The 19,474-nt window shown below is 40.5% G+C and overlaps 1 protein-coding gene across 1 annotated transcript in view; it reads left to right on the top strand.

Annotated features, from left to right (window-relative positions):
* The window catches only part of atrnl1b (attractin-like 1b), a 77,163-nt gene extending 57,952 nt beyond the window's left edge, over positions 1-19,211 (top strand). Inside the window, exons 27-29 of the mRNA XM_057358543.1 lie at positions 1,810-1,917; positions 11,071-11,185; positions 16,460-19,211. Of these exons, the coding sequence (XP_057214526.1) occupies positions 1,810-1,917; positions 11,071-11,185; positions 16,460-16,584 (348 nt within the window). The 3' untranslated portion in view covers positions 16,585-19,211. The remainder of the gene's footprint in view (positions 1-1,809; positions 1,918-11,070; positions 11,186-16,459) is intronic.
* The last annotated feature ends 263 nt before the right edge of the window (positions 19,212-19,474 follow it).

Here is a 19,474-nt window from a genome sequence, read left to right on the forward strand (position 1 = left end):
GTGCAACGCCAAGGACGTCGCCACCTTTCTGCGTTTCATGTTTATCATGGACACAGGGAAAAGTTCATTCTGGGATTTCTGAGGTTAGAATGACTTTCAGAGACAGAGAGAGATCATGTTTAGTTGACAGGGTGACACTGGCACAATTATCATTCATTCGAGGAGGTACAGGCTAGTATACAGTAAATGCCTTGCGAAGTAATTAAAATTGTAAAACAATGAAAATTATATTTATGTACATAATATTTATAACACCAAAGCTCTGTTGTCAGTGTGCATGAGCTAACAACTTCTGTGTTATTTGCTGGTGCTGTCCTTGTTTAAAACTGGAAGCCAGGATATCTGTGAGGACTTGGAAGATGATGAATGGCTGTGAAGCCATGCAAGTGACAGTACCTCAGCAGTTGCGAAACAATTAGAGTTTAATGCTCCGCATTTCACTTCGTCACAAAACCAATAACAATCAGCCTCGTCCTTGTACCCAAATCAGCCTGCATTTAGATATCGATCGACCGCTGGTGAGGAACACTGTTTTTTTTACTATTGATTATCCAGAGATGATAGAAGCGTGACCTGCGACTCCATCTCGTGAGTCAACCTTATTTGGAATGTTCTCCAAATACAAATGTCTTTCAAAGTTTGTCCTGCAGCGAATGCGTTTTCGCTCATTCGTAACCATCTTTCTTGTCATATGTTGTCTGTTAGTGTTGATAAAGAAATGCGGTGAGACAAGCGCAGTTTGGAGACCCTGTTAGAATGCTTAATGGTGGTTTTAATGACCAGTGTGTTTATTGCTCCTCCAGGAGTTTGATAACATGGAGGCGACTACATCACTGGATTAGAAGTGTCTTATTGAGTTGCCTATATTGGGTTTTATTGATCTTTTGTGTTACACGCACGCACAAACAGTTGCCAATACTCGCTCATTTACTCACATTGTGATGTCAGATGAGGAGATGAGGAGTTGGTATTGGTAAATAAATTGATGTGGGCTGATATTATTCAAGCATCTGTACTGAAAACTGTGCAAGTGTGCGCGTGATAGATAAACCGGGTGCATCAGAGAGACAAAATGAACCGTGCCATTAATTATGGATGGAGTTTTATATGAAGGTTGCGAGTCGTTCTGGGAGAGCAAGCCAGTCGGTGGAATGGAGAAATTACAGGCAATGCATCATTAATTAAACTCCAGCACTGGAATACTGATGACCGCACAATCAATGGTGAAATAATTGCTTGTCATGCATGTTGTGGCAAGAGAAATTTCCCTCCAATCTTCGCAGACATTTGATTAGCCAGGTCCTCCGAACTTTTTTTATATGGAACAAATGAATTATTCAACCACCTGTTTCTGTCTGTGCTGGAAAACAGCCAGAGCGCCATCTTTTCCCCCCTCTCTATCCATCCATCCATCCATCCATCCATCCATCCATCCATCCATCTCTGTATCTATCTCTGTATCTCTGTATCTCTCTCTCTCTCTCTCTCTCTCTCTCTCTCTCTCTCTCTCTCTCTGCTTCACTTTGTTTTATCTCTTCCATTGCCTCTCACCCAGCTTTCCTTGATCTCAAATGCATCAACATCTCTGTAAAGTGCTTCATACCGGTGTGAATCCCACCAGGAGCAGGATGCTTTTGATTCTGCTTTCATTGAACACGTCAGTCCAGGAACTGAAGCGTTTCACTTATACTGTCAGACTGAACACTTCAACCACTTTTCTACATCTGAAATTTTGTCAAAGGAAGTCACTTGAAGCTTTTAGAAAGCATGTACGTATATTTATGTTGCCTCTCTTTCTGTCCACTACAGCAACTGATGAGGGAGAGGCAGCAGATGGCCAGTCGCCCTTTCGCCTCGGTCGCGGTGACACTGGATGTGGGCGGTGAGCAAGCGGAACTGCTTCAGGGTGGGATCGAGGTGAGTGTGACCTGTAAACTCAGTTCTCACCAATGGCATGTAGGGTTACTACCTCTTACTTTAGTTTGAAAACTTTAAACATATAGAGCTTTCCTGAGAAATTGCATATTCATGGTATGTTTGTGTCACGTATGTGTTCATAGTAAACGTCTATGTGTAATACATGTCTGAGTTATTGTGTTTGGTGTGTGTTTGAGCTTCTTGCTTTAAAGTATTGATATATAGTGTTATAGTGTATTGATTATCAAGTTTGTGTTACTGAAATGGATGGATAGATATATTGAGATGGATACAATGATGGATATATAGATGGCTAGATGGATGGATGGATAGATATACATGTAGATGGATAGAGATACATGGATAGAGATGGATGGATAAATTGATTTATGGATAGATGAAAGGATGGATGGATAAATTGGTAAATGGATAAATGGATAGATGGAGGGGCATGGAGGTTGGATGGATGGATGAATAAATTGATAAATAGATATAATGATGGATGGATAAATTGATTTATGGATCGTTGAAAGGATGGATAGATGGAAGAATGGATGGAGGTTGAATGGATGGATGGATGGATAGAAGAATAGATGGAGGATGGATGGATATATGGATAGATGGAGGGACAGTTGGATAGATGGAGGTTGAATGGATGGATGGATACATGGATAGATGGATAAATTGATGGATGGATGGATGGATGGATGGGTAAATGGATATATAGATATAATGATGGATGAATTGATAAATATTTGTAATTATGGATTGATGGATAGAGGTATAGATAAAGGGATAGTTGAATGGAGCGAGAGAGAGAGCGAGAGCGAGAGCGAGATAGAGATAGATTTTGTATATAATTATACATTTTTAACATTTAAAATGTGTTTGTATTTTATTGTAAATAACAGTCAGTTGCAAACAGAAACAGTTTATGATTTGACATCTGTAAAATGTCAATGTATATAGCTATTACACAACACACACACCTGTGAGAGCAGATCTACCTGCTGCACAGCAGAGACGTTCAGAACGCACGTCCAACAGCACTTGATGCACCTCTCCAGAATGCATTAGTGCCGAGTGGAGAGGTGCTCAGCAAACATTACAGACTGCCAGAGGACACGGCACAAATGAAGAGCAGAAAACAACGCACTCGTCTTTAGCTGAACACCGTTAAACACGGACCTTTTTAAACAAGCCTCAGCCTCGCTCTCAACAGCGCGTGCCTTATGAGAAAAGCCACTCAAGTCCCGTGAAATTGCACCCACAAGCCAACTGTTCAGAATAAGTTTTCGTTAACAGAGGTCGTTTAAAGTCAACATTTTAACTTTAGTGCACTTTCTCCATCTTGTTTTTGTGCTGTACGGTAGGAGAGTCTGTTAGCTCAAACGCTCTTCAGTCACAAACGTAACCCGAGAAACACATCGTTCCTCTCTGTTGTTTAATCGCTCTCTGTGTACCGTCACTTTCAGAAGGAGATATGTCTTTTGAGGCTGGAGTCCTGCTGTTCTTCCCTCAGCCTCTCGAAGGCTCAATTTCCACAGCGCAAATCTCCCAAACAGCTGCCGCTGGAACACCGGCTCGCCTCGGGAGAACCCGCCGTGAGCCGCTGCTTTCAAAGACGTCTGTTTCCACTCTCCGCTCGCTCCCTCAAAGCTTTCATTACAATAGCTTTTTAAGCTCGGATTGAAGATATAGAACTTAGCCTGGGAATATTTAACGAAATGCACGCAGGCCCAAAAATCAATGCTCGGTAGAGCTTCTCGGCGCTTTTGTCCACTTTTCTTAGATGTCTCCTGACTGAGGAAATGTTTCCTCTGTGTATTTCTCAGCTCTTGAGGACGTTTTGGTGTGAAGTCCTTAAGCACACAGTCTGGCTGATGTTGTCTTTAGTCTGGCAGCATATGTGCCCCTTCACGTCATTGTTTCCCCAGGATTCATCATATGCTGAGTGATCAACACTGACACTTCTTGGAGTCTGTTGAGGCAGATCCAGATGTTGGCCCCACTTCGCTGGGATCTGGCAGCAGCTGAAGGTGAAAGGAGGGAAATGAGAGCAATTCTGTTCTATAAAGGTTAATGACACGGCATCTGGTGCCGTTGGTTTGTTTAGCATAACCTGCTAATATAAAAAGAGGACAATCCAGACGGTTTGCAACACTAATATGTGCCTGTATCTCAGCTTATGTCTATCTATAGTTATTATAGATCGTACAGCATACAATAGACTTGGCTTATAATTTGAGGTTTTCTGTCATTGGCACACAATTGAAAATATAGTTTGTTTAATGTTTATTCCAGGGGGAATTATTATTTAGGGGGACTCCACCCCTAAACATTTTAGGGAGTTTTTTGGTTTCCATTCACCTTTTGCTTGCTGACCGAGGCTTAAGCTGCGTTGAGACCGACTGTGTCGCTGGGTCGCTTGTCTCTTGCTGCAAGGTCGTTAATAGGCGTTCCTTGCTTTGGTTGTCCTAGAAACATTTATAAACAAACCCTGCAGTAACAGACGGGAGAAGGATGACGTGAGCTGCACTGCTGTGCTCCTATTGGTAGTCGCTCCTGAAAGTCGCTGATCATTTGCATAAAGTTGAGCAAATTTCAACTTTGTCGAGTCGCTAGACACGCCCACTTCCTGTCGCCAACGGTCACTGTCGCTCATGTCGCTAGATGTCACTAGGCTACCTGTCGCCTAACTTTGTCGCTGGGTGTCGCTGGAAGTCTGAACGGGTTTTTAGAGTGATAGTTCACCAAAATGAAAATTGTGTCTTTATTTACTCACCTTCTTGTCATGTCAAACCTTTATGTCTTTATTTCTTCCGCACAACACAAAAAAAGATATTTTGAAGAATGTTGGTAACCGAACAAAGGTTATTTTAGTTTACTAAAATTAAACCTTTGAAAGAGTCTTTGTCATTGAAATCAAATAAAATATTGACCTAAAAATTATGGGAAAAACTTAACTAAAGGAAAAATTTAAATGTTGCCTCAAAAATAAATTGAAATAAATTTAAAGCACCAAAATTATAATAATAAACAAAAACTAAAATAGATATTAATTAATATTATATATAAACATAAACAAATAAATTATAAATAGCATATGCCAAAATTGCTAAAACTTTAACCAAAATTAACAAAGCTAATTTAAAATATTAATAAAACTGAATCAAACCAAACTCTGAACCGAACACTGGCAGTACCCATTCACTTCTATTGTATGGACACAAAACGCATGCAAGTCAATGGGTACTGCCTTTGTTCGGTTACCAACATTCTTTAAAATATCATCTTTTGTGTTATGCAGAAGAAAACATACAGGTTTGAAATGACAAGAGGGTGGGTAAATGATGACACAATATTCATTTTAGATGAACTGTCCCTTTAAAAGTTTAAAAATAACAACTTAGACCCACCGGTCTAAAATTGTAATTGTGCAATAGATTAACTTCTATGTAGCCGGACTTTTTTCTTTAAAGCATTTCAGTAGTGAAATCTGCTCTCTGTCATTTCTACAATGCCTGGCAGGGTCATCCCCCATCCTTCTCGGGTCACTTAAAGGCACGTCGGCCTGGACCGCTCTGTGTCGAGCTCGGCTGGACTGAAAGAAAGAATTGTTGCGCTCTGAGGTCAGCAGAAGTGCGTTACGGAGCCAAAGCTAGGCCGGCCCATTTAGAACGGCGCAGATGACACAGATGCTGCTCCGCCACCGCAGCCAGCGCACAACATATGGGCCCGTTAACAGTGGAAGAGTATGATGGATGGAGGCTGTCACCAGGCAACAAAGAGAGGGCCTTTTAAACTATACTGTGTATACTGGTCTTCTGTTTGAGAGCGCTCAATGGCGAGCTCTTATCTACAGACCAGCTCTCGTACTCCCCGTTTCCGCTTTTGCTCCTATTAGCCATGCAAATGAGATGCTCCGCAGGCCGTTAAGAGCTGGAGAAACATGTCGATGAAGAGGATTGTCCTGTTGCTTTATGGCTTTGTTTGTGTTTCCATTCCCTGCCTAATGCTCACCGCAGCAGTAGCTTATCGGCCTCATCTTCAACCGCGGACGGTTACAGCGATACATATTTTTAAATGAGCGATGAAAGGAGGAAATGAGGCAGGGGTGAAATAAGGAATATGTGATAATAACAGAAAGTGGAAGGGATAGGATGAGGTTATAAAACTGTTCAGCGTTGCCAGATATTTACATTAGGGAGGATTTTTGGAAAGAAGCGAATGAAAGATTAGATGATGTAAGGGTAAATCAAGTTAACAGAAAGCGTCCGACACGTTGGCGCGAGATGAAGACGTGGTCCATAAAGCAGTCTCTCAACAGCCTGTTTGTCTCTGCGTCTAATTGGAATGTGGCTCATTGGCGCTGAGCTGTTTTCATCAGGTTAGTCCATGCAGGATTGTGGGATGAAGTTGGCCCTCAATTAGTTGTAAATCAGCTGGGTTGTACGACCGACATCTGTTAACTGTTATAGGCGTTGTTGTTTAAAACAGACAAGTCAATGTCCATCCATGAGACTTTTGTGAATGTACTATTGGTCCGGATTGATTTTTCGGTTGTCATGTTAAAAGGTGAGCGACTAAGTTATGTTTACCTATGAAGTTTATTTTTGGCCAGGTCTATTAAGGCTTGTCCGCACCGGGATGCTAATCGTGCACGTTTATCGTCGACATTAATGCCTCGTGACTAAACCAAAGGCGCCAATGTGAGTGTGTGCACTGACGCGCTAAACGGCAGGTGTAAAAGCGTCATTTTTTAAAAATGCCTGGGGCTCGTTTTTTTTTTTGTTCGACGCCCTGCGTTAAAAACTGGCCGACCAATGAGATTGACGCTTTTGTTCATGTGCCTGGAGCATCTGAAGTTACAGTAAAACACGACTTGGTGGCGCTCAAGCACAAAACGGTCTTGCAGAGCACACATTGATGAAGAGGAAGCAAGATGAATTCTTCTTCTGTGTGACAAGCGAGTGTCAGAAGCATAAAGTTGCGCAGCACCACCTTGTGTACCGCGGTTTTCTGTTTTTCATTAAGCGCCATCTATGTCAGGGAGTGAATTTGCACGTTCACTTGGCTCATCGCCAGTGAAAATGCTTGGGTATGAACGTCGAAAAACGGCGGCGATAAGTACATGCAATTATCGTCCCCGGTGTGTACAAGTCTTTATGGTGACCAAACAGCTTTCATAGTATTTGCTAAACCATTGCTCTAAGGTATTGTAAGTGTTTTCAAAGCTGTTGCTAGGCAGTTGCTATGGTGTTTTAAGGTGGCTATTAGGGTGTTAATGCCATTTGTCATGTCCATATACCCATTTTGCCTCGGCAAGCACCACTAATAACTTGTTTTGATATTATTCTTACAACATGAAATGCTCACTCTAAAGTTACCTACCCCAAAGCATCTTTCAGCATGTGTTTTGTAATGGAATCCACTGTAATCATATTTCACAAACAAACACTAGCTTAGCTTGCTCGCGGCGCTCTAAACTTTATCGTTATTCATTAGCTGTGTCATGGCAATACTCTCTAAATGGCCTGCAATTGGATTACTCTGATCTGTATGGAGCGAGGCTAATGTGAAGGAGACGAATATCACCGAATTCGAAACCATTGGGGAGGAGAGTAAATGCATGAAAATGGATTTGTCTGATCGTTCCGAGTTGTTGGCTGGAATGAAGGCCTTGTTAGAGGGTTTATATGTTGAATACATGGTCCCTCAAACCCATAACAGAGTAAAGAGAACCTTTTAAGGGGCATCGTGTGACGGATTTTATAGGATAGATGTGTTACAATTGGGGGTCTGTGGGGAGCGTTCTTCCTATAATCCGGAAAAGTCGGTTAGTTTGAAACTAAGTGGCTGTGAACCTTCTGGCGCGATACTTAGAATCGCACACTTTAATTAAATACAGTTTTCTAACAAAGACTAAAAAAAACTTTTTGATTAAGTTTTTATTTTTAAACTACATTTTAGTCTCATCATTCTTTTTTCGTCAACTATAATGCGTGCTGAAATAGTCTTAGTTGTCGTTTAATGGCCTTACTTTTTCGTCTCGTCATCGTCTCGTCGTCGTCCTGGGAAAATAGTCGTTGACGAATATTTTTCGTCATTTTTTTCATTAACGAAATTAACATTAGACCTAAGTTGTTAAAGCAAAATAAATTCTGTCATCATTTACTCACCCTCTTGTCATTTCAAACCTATATGACTTTCTTTGTTCCGGAGAACACAAACGAAAATATTTTAAAGAAAACCGAACAGCACTGGCCCTCATTCACTTCTATTGTATGGACACAAAACCAATGCAAGTGAATGGGGGCCAGTTAACACCATTCTTCAAAATATCTTCTTTTGTGTTCTCCAGAAGAAAGAAAGTCATACAGGTTTGAAATGACAAGAGGGTGAGTAAATGATGACAGAATTTATTCTTCTTTAACAACTTGGGTCCTATACAATATGAGCATAAAATGATCCATTTTTTATGAAAACCCTGCTTTTGTTTAGCGGTAGAAAAGAAATCTTGGACTTTCATTTTCGGGTGAACTATTCCTTGAGTAAAAAGTTCAGTGTGTGTGGAAGTGGTCACCACTTTTCTCTCAGTCTATTATAAGAGGATGTTTGGGTGTGAAAGCGTAATGGATCTGTACATTTTGCATAACTACCAAGCTCAGACAATGCCACTGGCCAGAAACGGATACATAAGTGTAGGTTTGGGAATGAAGGTATGTAATTAAATGCAATATTTAGCGTGAATCACTTGATTAGAGGCTTCTGCCAGCAATAACGAGATTACTGTGTCATTTTAGACAGAGATTTGTTTGTGCATGTAGGGCAGATTGAAGTCTTGAGACGGCTGTCAAACCATCAGCACACGATGTTGCTGTTTGTCATTTACTGTATGATAACTAAGGTGCACTATGGTGGATGTGAGACCAGTCACCCAAAGTCTGGTTAGAACAGCAAATAATTTTATCGACATCCTGAAAATACAAAGACAAAAGACTGAGTTTAAGCTTTTTGGAAAGGAATAGCATTCTACTCGGTGTGAAAGAGAAAGGGAGACAAAAACAGCAATATTCTGCACACGGAGAAACGAGGAGCTTTAAGGGAAGCTAGACGCCCCCTGCCACCCCGTCACTCTGAAACAATGGCTTTGAACTTTTTAAGTGCAGCACAAGTGGCCTCTTTTCCTCTCAAAGAGACAGATATTGCTCTGATAACAGCCTCTGTCCGCTGGGCTTGATGGACATCACTGTCAGCGCAGGCTTAATTTGACCTTTCACAAGCCCCTCAACGCCTGGACCATCACATTCCACAAGGTCTCGCGCAAAGTAAGAGAGAGCGATGGGCTCCGGCATGCTTTAGTTTTATAACTATTTTTCATTTTGATATCCGTTAAAGGGCCAGTTCACATGAAAAAAAATCTTATTCATACTAACATGTATTTATCCTCATATTGCTCAAAAACTGTATATGATTCTTTCTTCTGTGGAACACAAAAGAAGATATTTTGAGAAATGTCTCGGTGGTTTTTTGTCCACACAATGAAAGTCAATGAAAGTCAAACATTCTTCAAAATATCTTCTTTTTTTGTTCTGCAGAAGAAAGTAAGTCACACAGGTTCAGAATGACGTGAGGGTGAGTATATGATAAAGTATACTACAGCAGTGGTTCTCAAATTGGGGGCCATGGCTCCCTGGGGTGGATCCAGGGGGGACAGTTTTTGTGGCATTTTATGAAATATAGAAATGTATCATCAATTTTGTTCAATCAAAGCAAACAAAAGAACTGATGTTCAGCATTGTATAATTTAATATAGTTTAATTACAATTCCAAAAGTTTAAGATTTTTGGAGGGCCAAGCAACCACCCATCTTTAGATGTAAATTGCTGCTGTTCTTCTGAAACCGTGCATCTTTATATTTCATGTGTTTTTAATCATTCGTCGTCACCCTTTATGTTTGTCCCTGAGTTTTGTAAATGTCTAACCAATAAAAAGTGCTTTTCAAATTTGACAACACATTTTTGAATCATTTAAAAAGGACAGTGTTTTTCCATTTCCTAAAAAACAGAAAATTTGGACACCTGAGGATTTGGAGGAAGAGCGAGTGCTTGTTTGATTGAGTGATATATAGCACAATGACACAGTCACTCGAGTACTAAAACCTGTCATTATCTTCATTTTAATGATGCTCTTATCAGTCCATAGCTGCAGAGCCACCGAGAGCTCATTTTAGCGTCTGCGCTGCAGTAATTGTTGTGATTATATTGAGGTGGGAAATGGCCAGGTTCATATTAAAGATTTCTGCTTCCGACACGCTAACTTTTCCTCAGGGTAACTTTGTTGGTCCGCCTCTCGGAGTTGAACTCCGATTATAAAGCTCGCAGAGGACCGCTCTTGGCATAGATCGCTAGTTGGCGTCCGCTCCCTTTCCTTGTGCCTTTTATTTTTTTAATGCCGTTTGGCAAGTGAGGTAAGATATTAAGGCTTCAATTTGCGGAGAGCGGTTGGCTGCCAACGTCTGTGATGGTGCAGCAGTGCTTTGGAAATGCTCTTGAAGAGGCACTCTCTTTAAGTGATGAATAAATCCACTATAGCTGAGTCAGTGTGCGGAGGGCCAGAGATGAGAGCGTCTTAATGAGCTCAGGGAAGCTTAAAGCGACAATACCACACACCTGCCTTCATCACTAAAACACACGAAACAATGCACAGGTTCTTTCACAAATGCATTCGTATGTATCTGAATGGACCTGCGCTCCAATCGCAACGTGGTGTTGTTAAATAATTTAATAATGAGAGCTAAAAGATGACATTTTGAGATGACTGTGATTGCCTGTGGCTTCTTCCTACTCATTCCAACACTTCATCACTGTGATGTTTGTGCCGTGTGAGAGACCCTGTGATGTAGACATCTAACTAGGGCACCATTTATAGGGAGGGAGACCAGGCGGTAGTCAACAACCTCAAATGTCACCGATTTTCTCCACCCGCGTGCGAACGACGTGAACTTTGAGGTCTCAGGGAGCCGTTACTGAGATTATTATGATGTACGTTTTCTTTTTCTGTCAGCTCACACCGACGACTGTGACATTTGTAAGTGATGGTGACGTGCTGGAAGAATGACACATATCCACACGTCTGGTCTCTCCGCAGGGACCGCCCAAGCCGGTTGCAGTGGAACCCTGTTCGGGAGGTAAAGCAGCAGTGCTCACGGTGCTCATGTGCCTACCGCGAGGGGCGTCTGGTGTTCCGCCACCTGGACAGTCAGGTCAGTAACTCACCAGTTCATACACAGACCTGGAGTCTTTCTTGATCTAGTCATTTTTCATTGGGGGACTTCTGTGAGTTGTGTATGAATCACTCTCATACCATCCTCTTTGTCATAGGGAGGATGTCTGGCTCATGCGTCTTTATTTAAACATCCTGTCTCGGAGTATTTATGATGTGTGATCGGAGAGTCTTAAAAGCCCACCACCTGTTTTGCATAACTGCCATAAAGGATAACAAAAATGACTTAAAAACAACAACAAGTGTCCACTTTGTGGGCATCAAGCTTGAATGAAACGTGGCAGAAATTCTCCGTTGTTTGATATTTCAGCTTGTTCTTTGACACGATTATATAAATATGATTATACATTATCTTGCAATATCGATTCTGCAATTGGAAATTATTTTCAGACAGGAAGTCAAACATGATGATGTCAGTCTTTGGGCATTTCCCAAACAACTTGGGGTATTCTGAACAAACACCTGAATCTCTTTACAAAGGGCCCTTCCAGAAGTATGTTAGTGAAGGGCACATGCCATGGTCACCACTGAGTTTCGTTTTTGATCACGTGATCTTGGATTATGAGTTCTCGCTACACATTTTGGAGCAAATATGGTGCAGTGTTTCAACTTTACGTACTAATGTAAGTCGAATAATTCCGTTTATATCTGTACTTTATGAGAGTGTTTTTACTTTGAGAAAAAAAAAGCACTACATCATAAAGCATATATCATATATTTTACTCCACTACAAGTACGTTTAAAAAATGTAGTACTTTAACCATTTTTAAGAGTAAAAATACTTTGTAAAAGAAAGTACTAGATTTTAATGTACTTGAGGATTAAAAGGTAAAAATGTAGTGGAGTGAACAGTATAAATGTAGTGAAGTCATTTTTTTCCAAAGTAAAAACTTGAACGTGAAATGGACTTGAAAGTAAAAATACTTGAGTACTATGAAACACTGGATAAAAATATGATTTATTTAAAGATAGTATGTTTGTAAAAATGTATGTTTAATGTTTAATAAGCTGTAATAAAATAGCTTTGTTTGTTGATAGGGTATATTACTTTTTTAAACATCAAGCAAACAGGGTGAAATAAGACACAAGTACACAATATTCAACATAAATATTGCAAATATTGTTTATTTGCAACAACTGAGTCCTGGATTCCGCGTGCACCTGCGACGTTGTCAAAAGTAACATTTGGTCAGTCATTCCCTTCACGAGTTCCAAACGCATACACAACACAGTAATGCACTACACCCTTCAAAGAGTTCACTTCAAGGGCACTACCCTTCTAAGGTAGTAGGAAGGATGCACGCCCTTTAACTACAGGTCAAATCTTTTTACATCACTAGGGATAACCCCAGGCTCTGTCTGTCTGTTAAAGCTTTCTGAAATAAAACAAAATCTGGAGACACTTGAGTTGATTTAGTATCCGTACCTCTAAGTGTCCTTGACTTTCAAATGAAGGATTATCTTGTTCCCAACCGTACAAAACACCGTCCCTACAAATGTACAAAAGAAAGCTAATCGATCAAAAACAGTGTCCGGTTTCTGTCCAGGAAATCATTTTTTTGGTCATTTACATTCCACCGACAGCATCTTTTCCCCGAGCGGTGGATTGTAACAGAAGTAGCCGAAGCATCACGCATACATATAGTTAGACCGCAGCACTTTAAAAGCCATGTCAGTCTGAGGTCTGTTCTTGTAGACCTTTAAGAGCAACTGAGTGATAATATTGGGCTAAGAAAAAACGTTTTAGCCCCACCCTCTCGCAGCAGGCCTGTCAGTCAGCCCGCTGCTTTACGGGACCTCCTCCCTTTAAGCTCGACTTCACTTCTGGGAGCTCGACTGATCTGGAAGAACTCTTGTTTCAGCTTCTCTAAAGGCTCTTTCTGTTTGACACAGACAAAATAACAGTACATAACAACAACAACAACAACGCACGAGATGCACAAAGCAGTATTTTCAGTAATATTTGAAGAAAGTCTGGGTCTGTTGAGAATAAAGCTGTTGTAATTGCATACTTATGAAAACTTGAGAGTGGCTACATGCTGAACACTTTACATGAGAGAGAGAGAAATGCAAGACTGGAATCAACAAAGTGTATTTTTCGACAGTACGCAGTGAAGGAGCTTCATACGCAGATGTCTCTGTCATCACTCTTTGAAAAACCTTTTCGGAAGTTCCACAGCAGGATGGATGTCAAGGTGTTTGTCTTATAGGAAAAAACAGTACATCACCTTCACAGAGCGGACCAATCAGAGCTGACTGATGTTGGGGCTGGGAGCAGAGCAGGCCGCTTTTGTCAGCTGTCACCTTGCCACGTCTGCGTCTCTTCCTGGTGTGATGTGTATGATCCTGAAAACAATGTTTTAGTTTTTTGGGAAATGAAACAACCTCCCACTCAACCTGAACCGTGATAATGAAGTCATGAGCAAGCAGACAGCCGTGAATCACTTCTAACCGTATTGATTATATTCACAGATCCTCAAGAGATCTCCACGCAGCCGGAGGTGTTTCCCGTTTTGCGCTTGGCTAACAAAATCAACGGAACGTTTGTTCATTAAATGCATGCGTGATCAAATAAGTGAGCTCCGTTCCTCCCTATTAGGATTTCAGCGGGGAAGAGATGCACTGACCTTATATAACAGAATCATTTTGTCCAAACGGGTTTAAAAGTAAAATGTTGCTATGTGCCTTTAAAGGGATGGTTCACCCCAAATATTTTTGTTCATCATTTACTCAAACCTGTACGACTTTCTTTTTTTCTGCAGAACACAAAAGAAGATATTTTGAAGAATGTTGGCAACCAGACATCATTGGTCCCATTGACTTCCATTGTATGGACATTGTATGGACATTTTCCGTGTTCCACAGAAGAAAGAGTCATATACAGATTTAAAATGACATGAGGGTGAATAAATAATGAGGGTTTATTTTTGGGCGAACTGTCCCTTTAACAGGTGTTTTTTATTTCGCCATATCTTCTATGGAAGTTTTTTGGTGACGGAAGAAAGCGCATAAAATGTCTTAAGCTTAAGTTATAGTCGCGCGTAGGACCTACGCCGTAGGTTACGTGTCGGTTTTCATTTACACTTCTGCGTCGTTGTCCGCGTCGACAGGCAATAGGGATGTAACGATTCACCGTGAGCCGGTTGAAAATCGATTATAATGTGTGACGATTCAAATCGGTTGAGGTGTGAACTGAATCGCGATACATTTTTTTAACAGTAGGGGCCGCCATGTTCACTGCAAACCTAAACGTGGACATGCTGATATTTCTTAAATGCAAAAAAATCCAAGAAAAGCACAGACAGTATTAGTTTGTTTATATTAAAGAGACTTTTTCTATTATTAATTTGTTATAAAATTGCAGTTTAGTTTTGTTATTTAAAATAAAAGATAATTTTATTATACAAAGAAACGTGAAGCATTTAAGAAATAATGCAAGGGAAGTTGTTCATTTCTAATTTGTTTCAACTCATTTTGTAAAAATAAATAGTAAATAAATCGTGAATAAATCGCATCGTGAGATCAGAATCGTGAATCGCATAGCATTGTGAGCTGAGAGAATCGTTACATCCCTAACAGGCAATGACCACTAGGCGTCAGTGTCCACGCGAGTGTTACTTGTGTAACCAAGACAAGAGCCGAAGAAGAATGAGCTCGTTTGAGAAGCATTAGCAGTGATAGTGGCAAGTAAACGGTCACTTTTGTTGCAGCTTGAGATGTTAAATACAGAAGCACAAATTATTTACTTGGATAATTCATTCGGAAATGCGTTTGAGTAAACATGATGCTATCGCAGAGTTTTTTTGACCTGAGGGAGGGGTTCAAACAGACCAATCACAGAGCTTGCGGTCCGCGTAGGGTCCGCGTTGAGTTGACGCGTTGTTACATTTTTGGAGAGGTGCGCGTCAGGCTACGGCGTAGGGTACGCACAGGGTACGCGGCTCTGCGTAGGCTACGCTGTAGGTCCTACGCATGAGTATAACTTGAGCTTTATTCTACAGTCAATTTAATAATTTGTTATATTTTAAAAATGTTTTATTAAATGTTATTTTAAATGCACTTTTCGAATACAAATTTTTCACGTGTTTTTATTTAATTATTTAGTTTTTATGATCATTTTCCATTCAATTAGACATTTTTTGCAGTTGTAATATTTACGATGTCATACAATGAAATCAACTTTGTTCTGAATAGAAAATATTTATTACATTGTCATAGACTTTAGAAATTTAGGAATTTCTTTACGAGATTAAATTACCTTGAGATAGTCCATAATGCTGTTATTAGTTCACATCCGTATTTCCACTTCATGTAAACCGGACTATAAAAGCACAATGATTGTGGGCGTGTCCACACGCTTCGTCGCCACAGGCTCTGTTCTGCTTACAGTTGTGTAGTTTTCCAATCCCTCTCTTTAGTCCAGGTGTGATGGGTAATAAATCGATGTGGGCCGAGTGTAACAGTCTAAAGCTCAGGTTGTTCCTGGATGTAAATCCTCATCGCCTGAACGCTTAAAGCTCTGGCTTCACACCGATGTGCTGAATTCAATTCCTTTTGGCTGGCCTGCCTGAAGTAATGAATTGTTCCCCTCTGTTATAAACAATAATTGTATTGCTTCAATAGCGGGAGGGAGCCGTGCCAGGATAGCGAAGAAGCGCCGTTGTGTTTTTAGGATGATTTGTGAGTTGCCGCTTTGAAATATGGCTCCGGGGTTCTGGCCGTGATTTCGGCCACAGCGGTCCATGACAGAATCCTGGCGTGAATCTCGGTTGGGAGAGTAGGTTATGTTGGGAGACCGGTTCACTTTAATACTCTATATACAGAAACAAGCAAAAACGCTTCCTTGATAGAATGAAAACTATCTGAATGTCTTTAAGGGAGAAAAAATGAGGGGAAAACAGACAATGTTGGGGGCATGTACAGACAAAGTTAGGAAGTGACGTACAGTAAGTGGACAGGTATGTACACAGGTAAGTCAATGCAAAGGTAGATAGACGAGCACATTTTCTTAATAGTGTGTTGAGTGCAAAGCTTTTAAAACTCTTCGAGGCAAAGAGGAATTCAAATTGAGTTGAATGAGCCCACGGCTGTTCTTTTAAAAGCGATAGCTTTCTAGAAGTTACCCATATCCCCTTTTTAAAGAATTATGCTTTGACATGGAAATGAAGCGCCATTTTCAATGGCGTCAGGTCTCCCCGAGTTAAATTTCAGTCCTCTCTGACCCCGGGCTTGCTTTGTTGTGTGTCATCTGCAGGTATAGCCATCGCCAGCGCTCTTATCGACACGTCCCAGCAGAAGCCCATGGACTTCAAAGAGGTTCTTCACGGCCTGAAGAACCGCAAAGCTCTGCCTCCTGCTCACCAGGGCACCTGCGTGTGAACCATCCGGGCCTTTCGTGGGCTGTCCTTTACCAGCGTGAACTCTCTTGTGCTGCTGCGGGAAAACGGAGGCCCGTGTATCAGAGAGAGAACCCATGTGAGGGGATTATTTAGGTGACCGAGTGCCCTCTATTTCCACTCCATATCCCTCGTAAATAGACGTCACCGGTGCCGCCCGTCTCGAATGACCCCTGTCACCGCCACCAACACTTTCAGCATTGTTTTTCTAGTGTCTCTCGTTTATAAAGAATCAATCGACTGCAACACTTTTTCACATCTTTTGTCTTCATACCGCATTTAAATGTTTAACCACTTCTCGGGTTTCCTTTCTGTCTTTTAAGTCAAACCTTGCCTTTAGGATGTTTGCTTTTTTCGGTGTGTCAAGAGGGTCTCTCCCATGTGTAATGTCAGCTTTACACAGATGTGCCTGAAGAAACTGAAAATATGCATTTTGAGATTCAGAACCAGCATCATGGTTCTGGGATGTTGGGTCGGTCGTCGGATTTGTGTATGGGTTGAATGCTCACCAACTAGATAATGTTTTTGCTCATGAGGCGGCTCATAATCACCATTTTTAACTATTCGACATTTTTATTTAAGAGACTGAATATAGAAGTGTTTACGGTGGATAGCGTGAAAGCTATCTGTTGCGTAAGCTAATGAAGTTCTGCTGCTGGCAACCTCATGTTTAGCTAGAGACGTTTGACACATTTCAGACTTTGCATGGACCACACACACACACACACACACACACACACACATATACACGCTATGCTTGAAAACCTAGTTTGTGGGTTACGTGTCACACAAAGAGTGTCTTCATGTTGTGAAGTATTAGGTTTGGTGTGTACGAACAAAGTCCACTTTAATAGCTGCAGTGTATCGCACCATCTGAAGGGGCCAATTGGAGTAAAACCAAGTACGAGTTGTACATCGTAAAGAAAGCTTGGACTTGAAGGTGAAGGGAACTGATTCGTGCCTCCCTGATCTCAACAAACCTGGAGATTCTATGCTTGTTACGTACCAGAGGGCAGTATCACAGCCTGTGTATAGTCTTTTTTTTTTTTTTACAGAATACTAGTAAATTCTAGAAAAGCTGTTGATGTTCTTATTTCCGTTTTCATTTCGCAGTGGCACAGGTTTGAATGAGCAACGTCTCATACGTTTGCAGTAACGCTTCATCTCTTTATAATGGACTTTTGTACACTTAAGTTTCACATATTGTGAACGTCAGAAGAGGAAAAAAAAGAGGAGAGTGCGCAATTATAAACTGGTCATACACTCAGACGGTGGGCTTCGGCGGATCAGGTTTCCCAGGAACTCAACCCTTCACAGAAAAGACCCCCGCTCTGTCTGAAAAACGCAGTACTGGCACTGTGGCCCACCCTCTGGATTAAACAGGAAATGTAGATGTTTTCCTGCCTACAGTATATGATCTCTATGACAACAGCAAGAAAATGTACAGCATTTTAATCTTCACTCGTTTGCTTTAGATGGACTTGAACACGTGACTCTAATGTGAATCGCTTTGTTTCTCTTCATGTAGCTACTTCAATGTTTTGTTTGTATTTTTTGCTGGTTTTATTAAAGGACATTAAAATGGTAAATAGGTCAGTTAGGGCCATCCTCTGTACATGATAAGAAATAATCATGTCGTTTGCATTCGTTTGTGGAAGAAAATGTTAATTGTTTTTGTAACTAATTGATTCCTGTGTAATTCCTTCAGGATTGGTTCTTAGTTCACACAGTTAACTAACTTATGTAGGTCATGTAAGTCTTGTTTTTCAGTTGACAGAAGCTGCTCATCGGAACTTTTCCGTGCATTTGAACTTTCGTTTTGAAGTCATGATGTGTTAAAAATGTTGTTTATTTTTGAGATTCTCACACAGGTATTCTACAGACGGCTTACACAGGAATCGCCTCTCTGTAACAGAAAAAGCAACCATTCATCCCTTGGTTCATATAATTAATATTCATTGTATTTTAAAGATGAATGGAGTAATAAAACACTTGAATATTCAAAAGACCATCGATCCTTACGACTACAAATATGAGGCACTTGGAGGCTTTTATTAAACGCTCTTTTAATGCTATCAGCTAGTCTCAAGGCTTAAAGGGACAGTTCACCCAAAAATAAACGAATCTGTCATCATTTAGTCATCTGTATAAATGTATTTGTTCACAGAGAAAGATATTTGTAGGAGTGCTTGAAACCAACAGTTCTTGCCATGAAAAACGACAATGGTAGTCAAAAGTGCCCTAGAACTATTTGCTTTACATTCTTCAAAATATCTTCTTTTGTGTTCAACAGAACAAAAAAAATGAAAGCAATTTTTCCTACTATGGGAGTCAATGGTGGCCAAGAACTGTTTGGTTGCAAGCATTACAAATATCTTTCTCTGCATTTATCAGAACAGATATATTTATACAGATTTATACAACTCGAGGGTGAACTGTCCCTTTAACTGTCACACTCAAAGTTTGGGTGAATTATTAATATAGGTTTTATTGTTCAAGATAGTCCATAAATGAAGGGAAAGTATTTTTTATGTGCATTCCAAGTTATATCAATCAAACTGCAGTTGAGTTGTTTTGATTAAGTAATAATAACATAAAAAATGCAGCTAACTAACACAATAAAAACATAATAAAAAATGATTTTTTTTTAAAAGGTTATATTTACAAAAGTTGTCTGTTTTTGCAAATAGACTCTTCAAATATTATCTTGTGGGTCACCCAAAGCACTTCAAGAATTAAGTGTTTTGGAGATCGACAAGATAAAATGATGTGATAAATTTGGAGAACATTGAGCACCCTCAGAACTGCTGATGCAAGCAAGCATCCTAAAACATCATCATGGAACATAGCCAACTTTTTAAGAGATGCTGACC

This window comes from Triplophysa rosa, linkage group LG18, assembly GCF_024868665.1.
Source record: "Triplophysa rosa linkage group LG18, Trosa_1v2, whole genome shotgun sequence".
Lineage (NCBI taxonomy): Eukaryota > Metazoa > Chordata > Actinopteri > Cypriniformes > Nemacheilidae > Triplophysa > Triplophysa rosa.